The sequence below is a fragment of the Armigeres subalbatus genome, chromosome 1 (assembly GCF_024139115.2).
Source record: "Armigeres subalbatus isolate Guangzhou_Male chromosome 1, GZ_Asu_2, whole genome shotgun sequence".
NCBI lineage: Eukaryota > Metazoa > Arthropoda > Insecta > Diptera > Culicidae > Armigeres > Armigeres subalbatus.
Window position 1 is genome coordinate 74,415,154 of NC_085139.1, and position 15,394 is coordinate 74,430,547.

At 37.9% G+C, this 15,394-nt stretch overlaps 2 protein-coding genes across 2 annotated transcripts in view; one reads left to right on the top strand and one right to left on the bottom strand.

Annotated features, from left to right (window-relative positions):
* LOC134227241 (RNA helicase aquarius) overlaps positions 1-15,394 on the top strand; it is a 355,300-nt gene that overhangs the window by 159,067 nt on the left and 180,839 nt on the right. The gene's annotated exons all lie outside the window — the stretch shown is intronic.
* Positions 12,267-15,394, bottom strand: part of LOC134212773 (probable G-protein coupled receptor Mth-like 1) — a 139,909-nt gene continuing 136,781 nt past the window's right edge. The window contains exons 4-9 of the mRNA XM_062690968.1: positions 14,721-14,799; positions 14,177-14,322; positions 13,408-13,552; positions 13,040-13,144; positions 12,722-12,894; positions 12,267-12,662 (exon numbers count right to left, since the gene is read on the bottom strand). Of these exons, the coding sequence (XP_062546952.1) occupies positions 12,625-12,662; positions 12,722-12,894; positions 13,040-13,144; positions 13,408-13,552; positions 14,177-14,322; positions 14,721-14,799 (686 nt within the window). The 3' untranslated portion in view covers positions 12,267-12,624. The remainder of the gene's footprint in view (positions 12,663-12,721; positions 12,895-13,039; positions 13,145-13,407; positions 13,553-14,176; positions 14,323-14,720; positions 14,800-15,394) is intronic.

Below are 15,394 nucleotides of genomic sequence, written 5' to 3' on the forward strand. Positions count from 1 at the left end.
TAGTCATCCCGTGGATTCGCATAAGTGTCTCTGCTTATGGAACCACCCCACCCATTTTTGGCCCTTCATACAGGAGTTTGATGAAATACAAACAATAACATAATCATGATCAAATCGTTTGTCAGATATGGCCAGCGCTATCGGCAGGTGCCTAGTATCATCATCATCATCATCAAAACTGAATGATATTGAAATGATTTTTTTTATGTTGATCAATTCGTCTATTTCTTCTAATGTAGCACTTCAATAGCCGGACCCTGTATTATCTTCCGATGGAGGTATTGATTTACTACTGGTTAATCTTTTGTAGAAAATTTTACCTACGCCCTGAATAATTTCTCGGAAGAAATAATTAAAAGTTGTTTTCAAATCAAACATGAATGAAAAATGAATATGGAATGTTACTTGCAATGGCTTCACAAAGTTAGTTAGTAAACAACAAATCCATTACTTAAATCCAAATCCAAAAGCTGATAGATATACATTTTTGGAACATAATACGTCTTCTTCTTCTTCTTCTTCGTTGGCATTACATCCCCGACTGGGACATTGCCGCCTCGCAGCTTAGTGTTCATTAAGCACTTCCACAGTTATTAACCGCGAGGTTTCTAAGCCAAGTTACCATTTCTGCATTCGTATATCATGAGGCTAGCACGATGATACTTTTATGCCCAGGGAAGTCGAGACAATTTCCAAGCCGAAAATTATCTAGACCGGCACCGGGAATCGAACCCAGCCACCCTCAGCATGGTCTTGCTTTGTAGCCGCGCATCTTACCGCACGGCTAAGGAGGGCCCCTAGGAACATAATACGCACTAAAGTATAAATCTAGAGGTCGTGATCCACAGTTTGGGAATCTATGCTATGAATCAGCGATCATCAACCTTTTTTTCGCAAACCTCTTGAAAGGAGGCTTCCGAGGCTCTTGAAAGGAGGCTTCCGAGGCTCTTGAAAGAAGGCTTCCGATCCTCTTGAAAGGTGGCTTCCGAGCCTCTTGAAAGGAGGCTTCCGAGCCTCTTGAAAGGAGGCTTCCGAGCCTCTTGAAAGGAGGCTTCCGAGCCTCTTGAAAGGAGGCTTCCGAGCCTCTTGAAAGGAGACTTCCGAGCCTCTTGAAAGGAGACTTCCGAGCCTCTTGAAAGGAGGCTTCCGAGCCTCTTAAAAAGAGGCTTACGAGCCTCTTCAAAGAATGCTTCCGGGCCTCTTGAAAGGAGGCTTCGAAGCTCTTGAAAGGAGGCTTCGAAGCTCTTGAAAGGAGACTTCCGAGCCTCTTGAAAGGAGGCTTGCTAGCCTCTTGAAAGAAGTCTTCCGGGCCTCTTGAAAGGAGACTTTCGAGCCTCTTGAAAGGAGGCTTCCTAGCCTCTTGAAAGAAGGCTGCCGAGCTTCTTGAAAGAAGGCTCTGAGCCTCTTGAAAGGAGGCTTGAGCCTCTTGAAAGGAGGCTTCCTGAGCCTCTTGAAAGGAGGCTTCCTGAGCCTCTTGAAAGGAGGCCTGAGCCTCTTGAAAGGAGGCTCTGAGCCTCTTGAAAGGAGGCTCTGAGCCTCTTGAAAGGAGGCTTCTGAGCCTCTTGAAAGGAGGCTTCTGAGCCTCTTGAAAGGAGGCCTGAGCCTCTTGAAGGAGGCTTCTGAGCCTCTTGAAAGGAGGCTTCTGAGCCTCTTGAAAGGAGGCTTGAGCCTCTTGAAAGGAGGCTCTGAGCCTCTTGAAAGAGGCTTCTGAGCCTCTTGAAAGGAGGCTTCTGAGCCTCTTGAAAGGAGGCTTCTGAGCCTCTTGAAAGGAGGCTTCTGAGCCTCTTGAAAGGAGGCTTCTGAGCCTCTTGAAAGGAGGCTTCTGAGCCTCTTGAAAGGAGGCTCTGAGCCTCTTGAAAGGAGGCTTCTGAGCCTCTTGAAAGGAGGCTTCTGAGGCCTCTTGAAAGGAGGCTTCTGAGCCTCTTGAAAGGAGGCTTCCAGCCTCTTGAAAGGAGGCTTCTGAGCCTCTTGAAAGGAGGCCTGAGCCTCTTGGAAGGAGGCCTGAGCCTCTTGAAAGGAGGCTTCCGAGCCTCTTGAAAGGAGTCTTCCGGGCCTCTTGAAAGGAGGCTTCCGAGCCTCTTGAAAGGAGGCTTCCGAGCCTCTTGAAAGGAGGCTTCCGGGCCTCTTGAAAGGAGGCTTCCGGGCGTCTTGAAAGGAGGCTTCGGAGCCTCTTGAAATGAGGCTTCCGAGCGTCTTGAAGGGAGGCTTCCAAGCCTCTTGAAAGGTGGCTTACGGGCCTCCTGAAATTAGGCTTCCACGCTTCATGGAAGGAGGCATCCGAACCTTTTGAATGTAGGCTTCCGAACCTTTTGAAAGGAGTCCCCGAGTCTCTTGAAAAGGAGGAAAGAAGGCTTATACATGATTGGTATATCCAATTTTGAACGGTAGAACCGTAGCTACTGAAAAAAATGTTAGTTAGTCTCTGGTTCAGGCTATTCACCAAGTATCAACCCTTTCCATATATTTAGTTTATCTTGGCTAGAGATTTTTTTTTTACTATTTTATAATTTCAAATCAGAATATAAGAATATATGATAAATATATAATAATATAAGAATATACATTATTTTAAATCTAAGACATTTCATAAATGGGTTTATCCAACCGTAGTTTATTAATTAACATCATTAAGAATGTCATGCACATTCTACTCGAAGTACGTTTTCATCATCCATGTCATCACCGGGACCAGTTGCGCACCTCATTAAAAAACATCTCTTGAAAAACCTTTCCTCACGCGACTCCTCTGCAGCTTTGAAGCCCTCGTTAAGGGAAGCTCTTTTTATGTGGTAGACAGGCAGCGAGCGGCAACAATCCAAGTTATTTCGATGACGACGTTACACATTGAATCTTCCATGATGAGGTGCTTAATGCGAGCACACATCGAGTTCGTTTCTCAGTGCTGTGACACCGTTCTACGTATGTCGGTCTCATGTTATCGTATACAAAACATTTCAAACTAATTTGTCTCACTGTTCTACTATTTTGAAGAATCTCTCGTCCGACTTTTTTGTTTTAAAAGTAAAAGCTGATACGCTCTTTCTCTAGCTTTATATGACTGTAGTAGGTAATGCAAGGTAATGAAGATGTTTCGAACTATGATGTATAAGGTACCGGACAATAATAACGGATTTGGATAGATCTTTTTTTTTATTTCTATTTTACAGCAATTTTATTCTAGCAACTTGTTTCATTGCGTTCATAATATACGCGATACTTTATTGTTTGCTATGCGCCCCTTCCCATGTTATGTGATAGGCCAATCATGTGTAGATCAGACAGTGCTGATGATGAATAATGGAAAGAGCGGTCTTTTTTGGGAAGCATAAATACAGGCGCCTGTTTGTTGCCCCGCGGGTAACGAACGACAATGATGATGCTTGTCTGGCGGGATTATTCTTTTCGTGGCGATGACGACCAGCTGTGTTGACAGTCAGCAGACCAGGCAGCAGCAGCACACTAACCATCCGAAAGTAACGATTACCGCGATCGTCGGCAGCATGAAGCCGGCCGGTGTAAACGTGATTAAGATAGATTTGATGTGGTGTGCGCCCACGACAATACAATTTCAAAGATAATTGAATTTTCTGTCGAAGCCTTGTTGTGACATTTTTGGTGTATTAGGTCTCATTATTTAGTGAGTTGATAATATAATGCGATTTCTTTTTTTAAATTTTTATTCATAGAACGAATTTGATCGCCGCATGAATTTTTAGCATTTCATGTGGGTTGTCTTGTGATGTGATTTTTAACACTACAGAGCACCCGTAAGAATGATCCTTCTTTCGAATTCGTAAAATACAGTAGCAACAGGCCTTTTATTCTGTCTTTATTGTCTTTTTTGATTAGACACATTTTGCTTCAATTTACAAAAGTTTCAATGAATTAATTTTGGATTCCCAAAAGAAGGAATCAAATGCGAAATGTATATTCCTTTGAAATAGGTATGTAAAATACGATTTTGTTTTAAATTTATTGATAATATGATTTGCCGGAATTTTGATGAAATGCATTTTAATGACGTGAATTTTAAACTCGCGATAATTCTTACTGAAGAGTGTCATTCAAAAGATAAACTTGAAATAAAATTAAATATCTCTTACAATAAAATTGCGATGTGTGTGTTTGTGTATGTGTGTGCACAAAAACTTGGGAAAACATTAGACTTCTGTACATTCAAAGTTAATTGCCTATATGCCGGGTAAATTACTATGTCTGAAACTCGATTATGCATTATGTACAACATGTGATAGATTTAGTTCGGAAAAGGTATTGGAGGGTAACCTGCCCCTTCGGTGGGCTTTGATCCCACGACCCCAGTACGCTAGACAGATGCTTTCCCTACTAAGCTACGAAGGACCTCCGTCGTCCTCCGCAGCTTAGCGGGTACTGATGAAACCAAATTCCCAGCACCAGGTACCAGCCGAACTCTCGCAATACATTTTCAGAACTATCTCTCTCAAACGTATTTTTGTACACATGCCAACCAAGTAGGATTAGTATTTAGTATTGTATTAGGGAAAGCACCTGTCTAGCGTACTGGGGTCGTGGAATCAAAGCCCACCGAAGGGGCGGTTACCCTCCAATACATTTTCCGAACTAAATCTATCACATGTTGTACATATGCATAATCGAGTTTCAGACATTAGACTTCTGTTTATATAGTAATCCTTAATCGATTTTTTCGCAACAAGTTTCATTCGGCAGAGGGAAAAGCCTAGTTTGTTGATCATTATTGAATTTGATAACAATCGACCATCGCGTTCAAAAATCATGAGGAAAATGGTACACCGAACTACATAAGGTTTGTGTCTTGGCTTAAAGCGAGAAAGGCAGTATCACTACTCGGTGAATTAAGTTAGTTTTGGTTTTGTATTCAATAAAAATTTTGTATGGCCAACTGCATGTATGGTCCAAGGTATGGCAAGGTAAATTAAAAATAAGAATACGTCAATCTTAATCCAACCCATATTTAACGCAAATCAAATCCTCGATGAAGAACTTTTTAGGCCGTTGCAAATCTTCTTCTTCTTCGTCATCATCATCTTCTTCTTCTTATTCTTCTTCTATATATGTACATAACAATGAAGTTCTGTCTGTCTGTTGGGGTTGTAGGGCAAAAGGTCGAAGGTCAAAACGTGGAAGGACAAAAGGTCGAAGGTCAAAAGTTCGAGACAAACAATCTGTGTCAAAAGGTCGAAGGACAAAAGGTCAAAGTACAAAATGTCCAAGGACAAAAGGTTGAAAGAACAAAATATATAACAGTTGTGGACAAAAGGTTAAAGGTTATGAGACCGAGGGTCAAAAGTTCGAAGGTCAAAAGTTCGAACGATTAAAAGGTGAGAAAAAAAAAAAACGTCCTGTGTTTCTCCTTCTTTTAGTCATAGGCTGTTCTATCGAGAAGCTATAATTATATTTACTGGTAATTAAACTTAATGATAATACATTTTAGACGATTCCCTTTGATCAAACTTAGGATATTCTTCAGAGGTATATTGTCAAATCAATATTTTCATCAAAGTGTTTATTTACTTAAATTTTAACTTGATTTACTTAAATTTTGATTGCTGAAAATAATTTCATTTTTATGTGTTCAAAACACGTTACATTGAATTGAACCGGGAGTAAAATTCGTTTTTAAATAAACATAAACGAATATTTTGACACAGATTCCTGTTTGACCCTTATAGTCTCGGAAACTTCTGAACAGATTGCCGTAAAACTTTGTATACAGAGGGTTTTCGTGCCAGGAAGGTTCCTAAGATGGTTCAAGACCCCTCCCTCTCCGGAAGGGGGAGCTCCCATACAAAAGAACCTCAAATTTCCGCATAACTCGATAACTAATCAAACAAATGGAGCCGAATTGGGCATGTGCAATAAACCAGACGTTTTGACGTTTCTCTCTGCGATTACGTTTGCTCCTTCTGAATACTTCAACGTCTCTGTGGGGAAAGCAGGGCCGAATAAAATCCAGTCGCAGAGCGAATGTCAATTCGTTGTGGGCGAGACGAAGTTTGACGGATCAGCAAGTATTTAAAAAAAAAATCCTGCTGCTGTCCGCAAAAAAGAAAAATCCCTCAAATCATTAATTTTAAACAAAAAAAACCAAGAGATTTTCTTTTCTAATATTTGTATCGGCCTTATTATAATAAGAAATCACATAAAAAACAAATTCAAATCCTAATTCATTTGATTCAAATCAAACAAAATTCAATCTGCTTCTTTAAAAACAAATAAAATCTTCAATCATATTCGATCCAAGTTCAATCATATCCAAATCAAATCTCGATTTTTTTTACAAAACTAAATCAAATCCATTACGAATTCCGTCCAAATCCAAGTTTTAATCCGAATACAATTCAAATCTAATTCCACTCTAATCCAAATACAAAACAAATCCAATGTAAGTGCAATCCAAATCCAATTCAAATCAAATTCAATCCAAATTCCACCCAAACCCATAAAAAGTAAGTTCAAATTCAATTGTATTTGGATCCAATCCAAATACAATTCATATCCAATCCGAATCGAATCCAACCCAAACAAATCTAATGCCAGTCCAAAACTAACCCAATCCTAATTCAAATCAAACTCTATCGAAATCCAACAAAATCCAATCCAAATCCAAATCCCATTCGAATCCAATCCAAATCAATTCAAATCCAATCCCGATTCAAATCAAAACTAGTCCAAATTTATTCCAAATCCAATCTTATTCAAATCGAATCCAAGTTCAAACTAAACCCGATCCAATTCCAAATCCAACCCAATTCCAATCTAATCCAATTCAACGTCAATCCAATCCTGATCTTTCCAAATCCTATCAAAATACAATCCAAATCCAATTCGGATCGGATTCTATTTGGATTGGGATTGGATTTGGATTGGATTTGGATTGGATTTGGATTGGATTTGGATTGGATTTGGATTGGATTTGGATTGGATTTGGATGGGATTTGGATTTGGATTGGATTTGGATTGGATTTGGATTGGATTTGGATTGGATTGGATTTGGTTGATTGGTTGGTTGGTTGGATTGGATTTGGATTGGTTGGATTGGTTGGATTGGTTTGGATTGATTTGGATTGGTTTGGATTGGTTTGGATTGGTTTGGATTGATTGGTTGGTTGGTTGGATTGGTTGGATTGGTTTGGTTGGTTTGGATTGGTTTGGATTGGTTTGGTTGGTTTGGATTGGATTGGTTGGTTGATTGGATTTGGTTGGTTGGATTGGTTTTGGATTAGATTTGGTTGGTTTGGATTGGTTCGGGTTGGTTTGGTTGGTTTGGATTGGTTTGATTGGTTTGGTTGGTTTGAATTGGTTTGGATTGGATTTGGACTGGATTTGGATTGGTTTGGATTGGTTTGGATTGGTTTGGTTGGTTTGGTTGGTTTGATTGGATTTGGATTGGATTTGGATTTAGATTGGATTTGGATTGGATTTGGATTTGGATTTGGATTGGATTTGGATTGAATTTGGATTGGATTGGGTTTGTATTGAATTTGAATTGGATTTGGATTGGATATGGATATATATTAAATTTGAATTTGATTTGGATTTGGTTTAGATTTAAATTTGATTTGGATTGAATTTGGATTTAATTAGATTTGGATTGGATTTGGATTGGATTTCGATTGGGTTTGCATTGGCATTGGATTAGATTTGGATTGGAAATACAATCCAAACATCCTATTCAAATCCAAATTCAAATCCAATCCAAATCCAAATCAGAATCAAAATCCAATCCAAATCTAATCCAAAGTCAATCCAAATCCAACCCGAATTCAATCCAATCCAATCCAAATCCAATCCAAATCAAAATCCAATTCAAATCCAATCCAAATCCAGATCAAATCCAAATTAAATCCAATCCAAATCCAATCCAAATCCAATCCAAATCCGATCCAAATCCAATCCAAATCAAAATCCAATTCAAATCCAATCCAAATCCAGATCAAATCCAAATTAAATCCAATCCACATCCAAATCCAGTCCAATTCAATTCCAATCCAAAGCAAATTGAAATCAAAACAATATCAAATCCAAATCCAATCCAAATCCAATCCAAATCCAATCCAAATCCAATCCAAATCCAATCCAAATCCAATCCAATCCAAATCCAATCCAAATCCAATTCAAATCCAATCCAATCCAACTCCAATCCAAATTCAATCCAAATCCAATCCAAATCCAATCCAAATCCGATCCAAATCCAATCCAAATCAAATTCCAATCCAAATCCAATCCAAACTCATCCAAATCCAATCCAAATCCAATCCAAATTCAATCCAAACCCAATCCAAATCCAATCCAAATCTAATGCAAAGTCAATCCAAATCCAACCCGAATTCAATCCAATCCAAATCAAAATCCAATTCAAATTCAATCCAAATCCAATCCAAATCCAATCCAATTCCAATCAAAATCCGATCCAAATCCAATCCAAATCCAATTCAAATCCAAATTCAAATCATGATTTGAATTAGATTTGGATTGGATTCGGATTGGATTTGAATTGGATTTGGATTGGATTTGAATTGGATTTGGATTGGATTTGGATTGGATTTGGATTGGATTTGGATTGGATTTGGATTGGATTTGGATTGGATTTGGATTGGATTTGGATTGGATTTAAATTGGAATTGGATTGAATTGGATTTGGATTGGATTTGGATTGGATTTAAATTGGAATTGGATTGAATTTGAATTCGATTTGAAATGGATTTGGATTGGATTTGGATTGGATTTGGATTGTATTTTGATTGGATTTGGATTGGATTTGGATTGGATTTGGATTAGATTTGGATTAGATTTGGATTGGATTTGGATTGGATTTGCATTTTATTTGGATTGGATTTGGATTGGGTTTGGATTGAATTTGGATTGGATATGGATTTAGATTGAATTTTGATTTGATTTGGATTTGGTTTGAATTAAAATTTGATTTGGATTGAATTTGGATTTAATTAGATTTGGATTGGATTTGGATTGGATTTGCATTGGCTTTGGATTAGATTTGGATTGGAAATACAATTTAAACATCCATTTCAAATCCAAATTCAAATCCAATCCAAATCCAAATCAGAAACAAAATCCAATCCAAATCTAATACAAAGTCAATCCAAATCCAACTCGAATTCAATCCAATCCAATCCAAATCTAATCCAAATCCAATCAAAATCCAATCCAAATCAAATCCAATTCAAGTCCAATCCAAAGCAAATTGAAATCAAATCAATATCCAATCTAAATCCAATCCAAAAACAATCCAAACTAATCCAAATCCAATCCAAAGTCAATCCAAATCCAACTCGAATTCAATCCAATTCAATCCAAATCCAATCCAAATCAAAATCCAATCCAAATCAAATCCATAACCAATCCAAATCCAAATCCAATCCAAATCCAATCCAATCCAATCTAATCCAAATCCATTCCAAATCCAGTCCAAATCATATCCAAATCCAATCCAAATCCAATCCAATTTCAATCCAAATCCAATCCAAATTCAATCCAAATCCAATCTAAATCCAATCAAAATCCAATCCAATTTCAATCCAAATCCAATCCAAATTCAATCCAAATCCAATCTAAATCCAATCCAAATCCGATCCAAATACAATCCAAATCAAAATCCAATTCAAATCCAATCCAAATCCAATCCAAATCTAATCCAAATCCAATCAAAATCCAATCCAATTCAAATCCAATCCAAAGCAAATTGAAATCCAATTAATATCCAATCTAAATCCAATCCAAAAACAATCCAAACTAATCCAAAGTCAATCCAAATCCAACTCGAATTCAATCCAATTCAATCCAAATCAAAATCCAATCCAAATCCAAATCCAATCCAAGATCCGGTACCAGGTCCGTTCCAGTCGATCAGGCCAAATCAAAATTCAATCCAATCCAAATCAAAATCCAATCCAATTCAAATCCAATCCAAACTAATCCAAACTAATCCAAATCCAATCCAAAGTCAATCCAACTCGAATTCAATCCAATCCAATCCAAATCAAAATCCAATCCAAATCCAAATCCAATCCAAATCCAATCCAATCTTATCCAAATCCAAATCCAATCCAAATCCGATCCAAATCAAATCCAAATCAAAATCCAATTCAAATCCAATCCAAATTAAATCCAATCCACATCAAAATCCAATCCAATTCAAATCCAATCCAAAGCAAATTGAAATCAAATCAATATCCAATCTAAATCCAATCCAAATCCAATCCAAACTAATTCAAATCCAATCCAAATCCAATCCAATCCAAATCAGAATCAAAATCGAATGCAAATTTAATCCAAAGTCAATCCAAATCCAACTCGAATTCAATCCAATCCAATTCAAATGAAAATCCAATCCAAATCCAATCCAAATCCAGTACAAATCCATTCCAAATCCAAATCCAAACCAAATCAAAATTCAATCCAATCCAAATCAAAATCCAATCCAATTCAAATTCAATACAAAGCAAATCCAAATCCAATCCAATCAGATCCAGATCCAGTCAGATCAAAATTCGATCAGGCCGGGATCCGTCGATCTAATCAAATCCAGTCCAAGTCAGTCCAGGCTAATTCAAGATCATTCTAAGTCCAGTCAAATCCAATCCAAATCAGTCAATCCAAATCAGTCCAGAATCCAGTCAATCCAGGTCCAGTTCAGGTTTAATTCAGGTCCAGTCCAGAGTTCAGTCCAAATCCAATCAAATACAAATCCAATCCAAATCCGACCCAAATCAAATCCAAATCAAAATCCAATTCAAATCCAAATCCAAATTAAATCCAATCCACATCAAAATCCAATCCAAAGCAAATTGAAATCCAATCAATATCCAATATAAATCCAATCCTAATCCAAAGTCAATCCAAACCCAACTCGAATTCAATCCAATCCAAATCCAATCCAAATCAAAATCCAATCCAAATCCAATCCAAGTCCAATAGAATCCAAATCCAATCCAGATCGGTGCAAAGATCCGTTTCCAGATCCAGATCCAAAGGCAAATCAAAGTTGGAAGCCAGTCCAGTCAAAATCGAATCCAATTCAAATCCAATACAAAGCAAATCCAAATCCAATCCAAATCAAAATTCAATCCAATCCAAATCCAATCCAATCTAATCCAAATGCATTCCAAATCCAATCCAAATCCAATCCAAATCCAATCCAAATCCAATCCAAATCCAATCCAATCTAATCCAAATCAATTCCAAATCCAATCCAAATCCAATCCAAATCCAATCCAAATCCAATCCAAATCCAATCCAAATCCAATCCAAATCCAATCCAATCCAAATCCAATCCAAATCCAATCCAAATCCAATCCAATCCAAATCCAATCCAAATTCAATCCAAATCCAAATCCAATCCAAATCCAATTCAAATCCAATCCAAATCCAATCCAAATCCAATCCAATCCAAATCCAATTCAAAACCGATCCAAATTAAATCCAATCCAAAGCAAATTGAAATCCAATCAATATCCAATCTAAATCCAATCAAAATCCAATCCAAACTAATCCAAATCCAATCTAAATCCAATCCAAATCCAATTCAAATCAGAATCAAAATCCAATCCAAATCTAATCCAAAGTCAATCCAAATCTAACTCGAATTCAATCCAATCCAATCCAAATTCAATCCAAATCCAATCCAAATCCAAATCCAATCTAAATCCAAATTCAATTCAAATCCAATCCAAATCCAATCCAAATCCAATCCAAATCCAATCTAAATCCAATCCAAATCCAGTACAAATCCATTACAAATCCAAACCAAATCAAAATTCAATCCAATCCAAATCAAAATCCAATCCAATCCAAATTCAATCCAAATATAATCAAAATCCAATCCAAATCCAAATCCAAATCCAATCTAAATCCAAATCCAATTCAAATCCAATCCAAATCCAATCTAAATCCAATCCAAATCCAGTACAAATCCATTCCAAATCCAAACCAAATCAAAATTCAATCCAATCCAAATCAAAATCCAATCCAATCCAAATTCAATCCAAATATAATCAAAATCCAATCCAAATATAATCCAAATTCAATTAAAACCCAATCCAAATCCAATCCAACTTCTATCCAATTCTAATCCAAAGCATTTCCAAATCTTATCATAGTCAATGCCAAATAGAATCGAAATGGCACCCTAATCTAATTCGTCGTTTTGTGATAGGGTGGCGCAAATTGATTATTTGGTTAAATATTGAATGTCATCATACCAAAACTGTCTGCAGTCTACGAAAAAATCGATTTGTTTACGTTTATTAAAATCCAATGCATTTGTTAGTTCACGGTTTGACTTCACTGTTCATGGAGTTCAACTTATTTTAGTGCGATTCTGCTTATTATCATCGACTTTGACAACAATTCATAGACTAAAGCTCGCAAACAATTGTTAACTATCCTACAATTTTTAACGGTGTAGTTGGCGCACAGTATCTGCTGTTATTCGCTGTTATAACATCTATATCTTATATTGATGAAGTACCTTCACGTAAGTCACTGTTCGCATGTTTAGCTGATGTTAATTGTAAGTAATGTCACTTATTGGGTAATAATGCTGCCACTTTGCGGATGAAAACCCTCACATTCTGATCATTCCATTCACTTGATGATCAAATCATATTTCCCGTAGTCTCGACCTGGAAAAGATTTGGTAAAATTTAATTTAATTTCGGTTTCAAAACTGTCGATCACCTACCCTCGTCCGCCAGTTGTTCCTGTTCGTCATCTTTGAGCTGGGCCCAGCTGGCTGGACCCCGGAAGCAAAATACTTTTCGTCCGGACAGTTCCCGCTTGATGCGCTGGCGCCAAACGATCAGCACGAAGAAGATAAGCACTCCGTGGAGGCAATTAATGGAATCGATCAAAAACCTAGGAGCAGAACAGAAGAACGCCGATTTCAAGTGGAAATTAGAATAGAAAACACATCGCATTCGTCGTCAAGAATGTTAAAGTGCATTTAAAGTGCACCCACTCGAGAAAGAATAGAAAGGAGTAGAGCCAGCCACACACTCACCAGAACCAAGACCGATGTAGACGTCCGTCTTCCACGTGGAAGGAAATTATTTCAAAAATCCAGATCAGTCCGGCCAGGAGGAACAGCTTCAAGTAGAGCATGCATCTGCAATAACGGAAGGGTGGATAAAATGTATTCGCCTCATACAAAAGAGAAAATTTGTCCATAAAAAATTGTCAGCAGCGAAGAAAATCAAGCAATATCAAAATTCTTCTTGTTCGACAGTATCAATGTTTTTTTTTTTTGGAAAATAAATGCTACTTTTTGGGACTTTTGTATATCTGCCCTAAAGAATGAAGTAGAAGAAATAACGTAACACTTATCATCCGCAGCAGTCAAACTTTCAGAATAGGCTGGACTTTACTTACTTGTAACGGAGTGCTTTCTTTCGATCCGGGCTAATGTCGTCGCCGCTGGCATGCAGATGATAGCTGGTCCAAACGAAGAGGAAAATGTTGATGGTGAGCATGACACTCAATGGCAGATAGACGAAGTAGGACTGCTCCCGCTCCGCTGCATGAAGGAAAAAGATATACGAAGATTACGAGTTAGAGAATTGTGTCTGGACGAAGAAAATAGAACTACGGCAACGAAATGGAACATAAATAGGAAAATGAAATCAAAATTGGATGCATGAATCATGGGCCGAGTAGGGTGTGGACGGGTGGGAAGGAGTAACACATCTTGGCAAAACTTGATTGCTACTGCATTCGTCAGCTGAGTTCAGTATGTCCCATTTTCCAGGGACGCATTCAAATGTTTTCGGAAAGCGCACATGGTATCCAAAACCAAAACAGATACCCATCTGGATTCCAAAAATCGTTTTGAAATAATTTAGAATTCATTAGATTTTCCACAATATCGAGTAAACCCGTTCTCAAATTAAACCCTTCTACTTTCATGTCCACGTAATTGTAACGAAACATCCTGCGACATGACGGCATATTTTCCACCAACGTCAGTTCGCTCATCTTCCTGATAAGATTGGACGTCAACTCCGCAACTCCCACGGTCCCTAACACCTATAACACCTTCCCACCCGAACGCTATCAATATGGTAATCTCGCGCTTTATCGGCTCAACTAATAAACATTCCAGGATATTACATGTGTCACGGCGAAGCAAACTGATACGTACTTCGAAACCAGCAGGATATTTCCCCGAACGTTGGATTCCGCATGTGGTAGATGTAGACCATGGCTGTTAACGTGAGCGCGACCGTGTGTGCGTAGATGTGATTCAGGACGTACCAAGCCTTCTCTCTGATTTTCCACCGTCGTGCGCTGTGAATGATAGCAAGAACAGAATCGGAATTTGAATCAGTTACCGGCACCAACCGCAATCTCCTCAGTTGGAAATCAATCGCAATTTACGCAGTCGATTCCTTCCAACCGGAGCAACGTTCCATCGTTGCTGACTAATCGATGGGATTTCCGACTGACTGGCAGACTGTTTGTCTGTTTGTTGGCCCATCAACGTAGGTGAAGGGCATATCCCCGATCCCCCAACGTGCAATGCACATTATGATGGGAATTATGTAAAAATCAGACCCACATGCCAACGTCATTCCAGTGATGACCAACATGACTTATCCATTACTCATTGTCAGTCGGGGCCTCCTGTGCGAATCAAAAATCTACTTTACTACCGGAGGGGGACGTCCCCAACGGTTATTACTCACACTGTCAACTTCCAGACGTTGGCCATCACCGTGTTCAACCATGCGAAGTAGCTGATCATGAAGAAGTACATCAGGAAGGCTGTAACAAAAGAAAAAGATAAATCTATTAGTTCAGTGGTTCTCACCTGGTGGTAGTACTGTAGAAGTGTCTCGACTTTTTGCGCAAACACATTTCGAAGTTGAGAAAAGTATCTTTACCAGATGAAGCAGGTTTGATTTTGGCTCGATTTTTGGCACTAGGGTTGAATTCGGATTGATTTCAGATTTTATTTGGAATATTTACAGACATTGAATGTGAATTAAGATTTTCTGATCTGGAAGCGATTTTCGTACATTAGATTTGAAATATTTTCAGTTTCAATCAGGTTTTTATTGCGTATCAATTGAATTTAAATTCGAATTCATTTGAATTTTTAAGGGTACGAATCGGTTGTAGATTGGATATGAAGTAAAATTAAACGTTTGTTTGATCTGTATCTGGATTAGGAATATATTTGGTTCAGATATTGTATCCGACATTGATTTGAAATGGACTGGGATTAGATTTGGATTGAATTCTAATAAAATTTTTGTTGGATTTGGATATGATTTTGATTGGATTTCGAAGGGATTTGGATTGATTTTTAATTAAATTTGGATTAGTTTTAGATTGGGTTTGGATAGGATTCTGATTG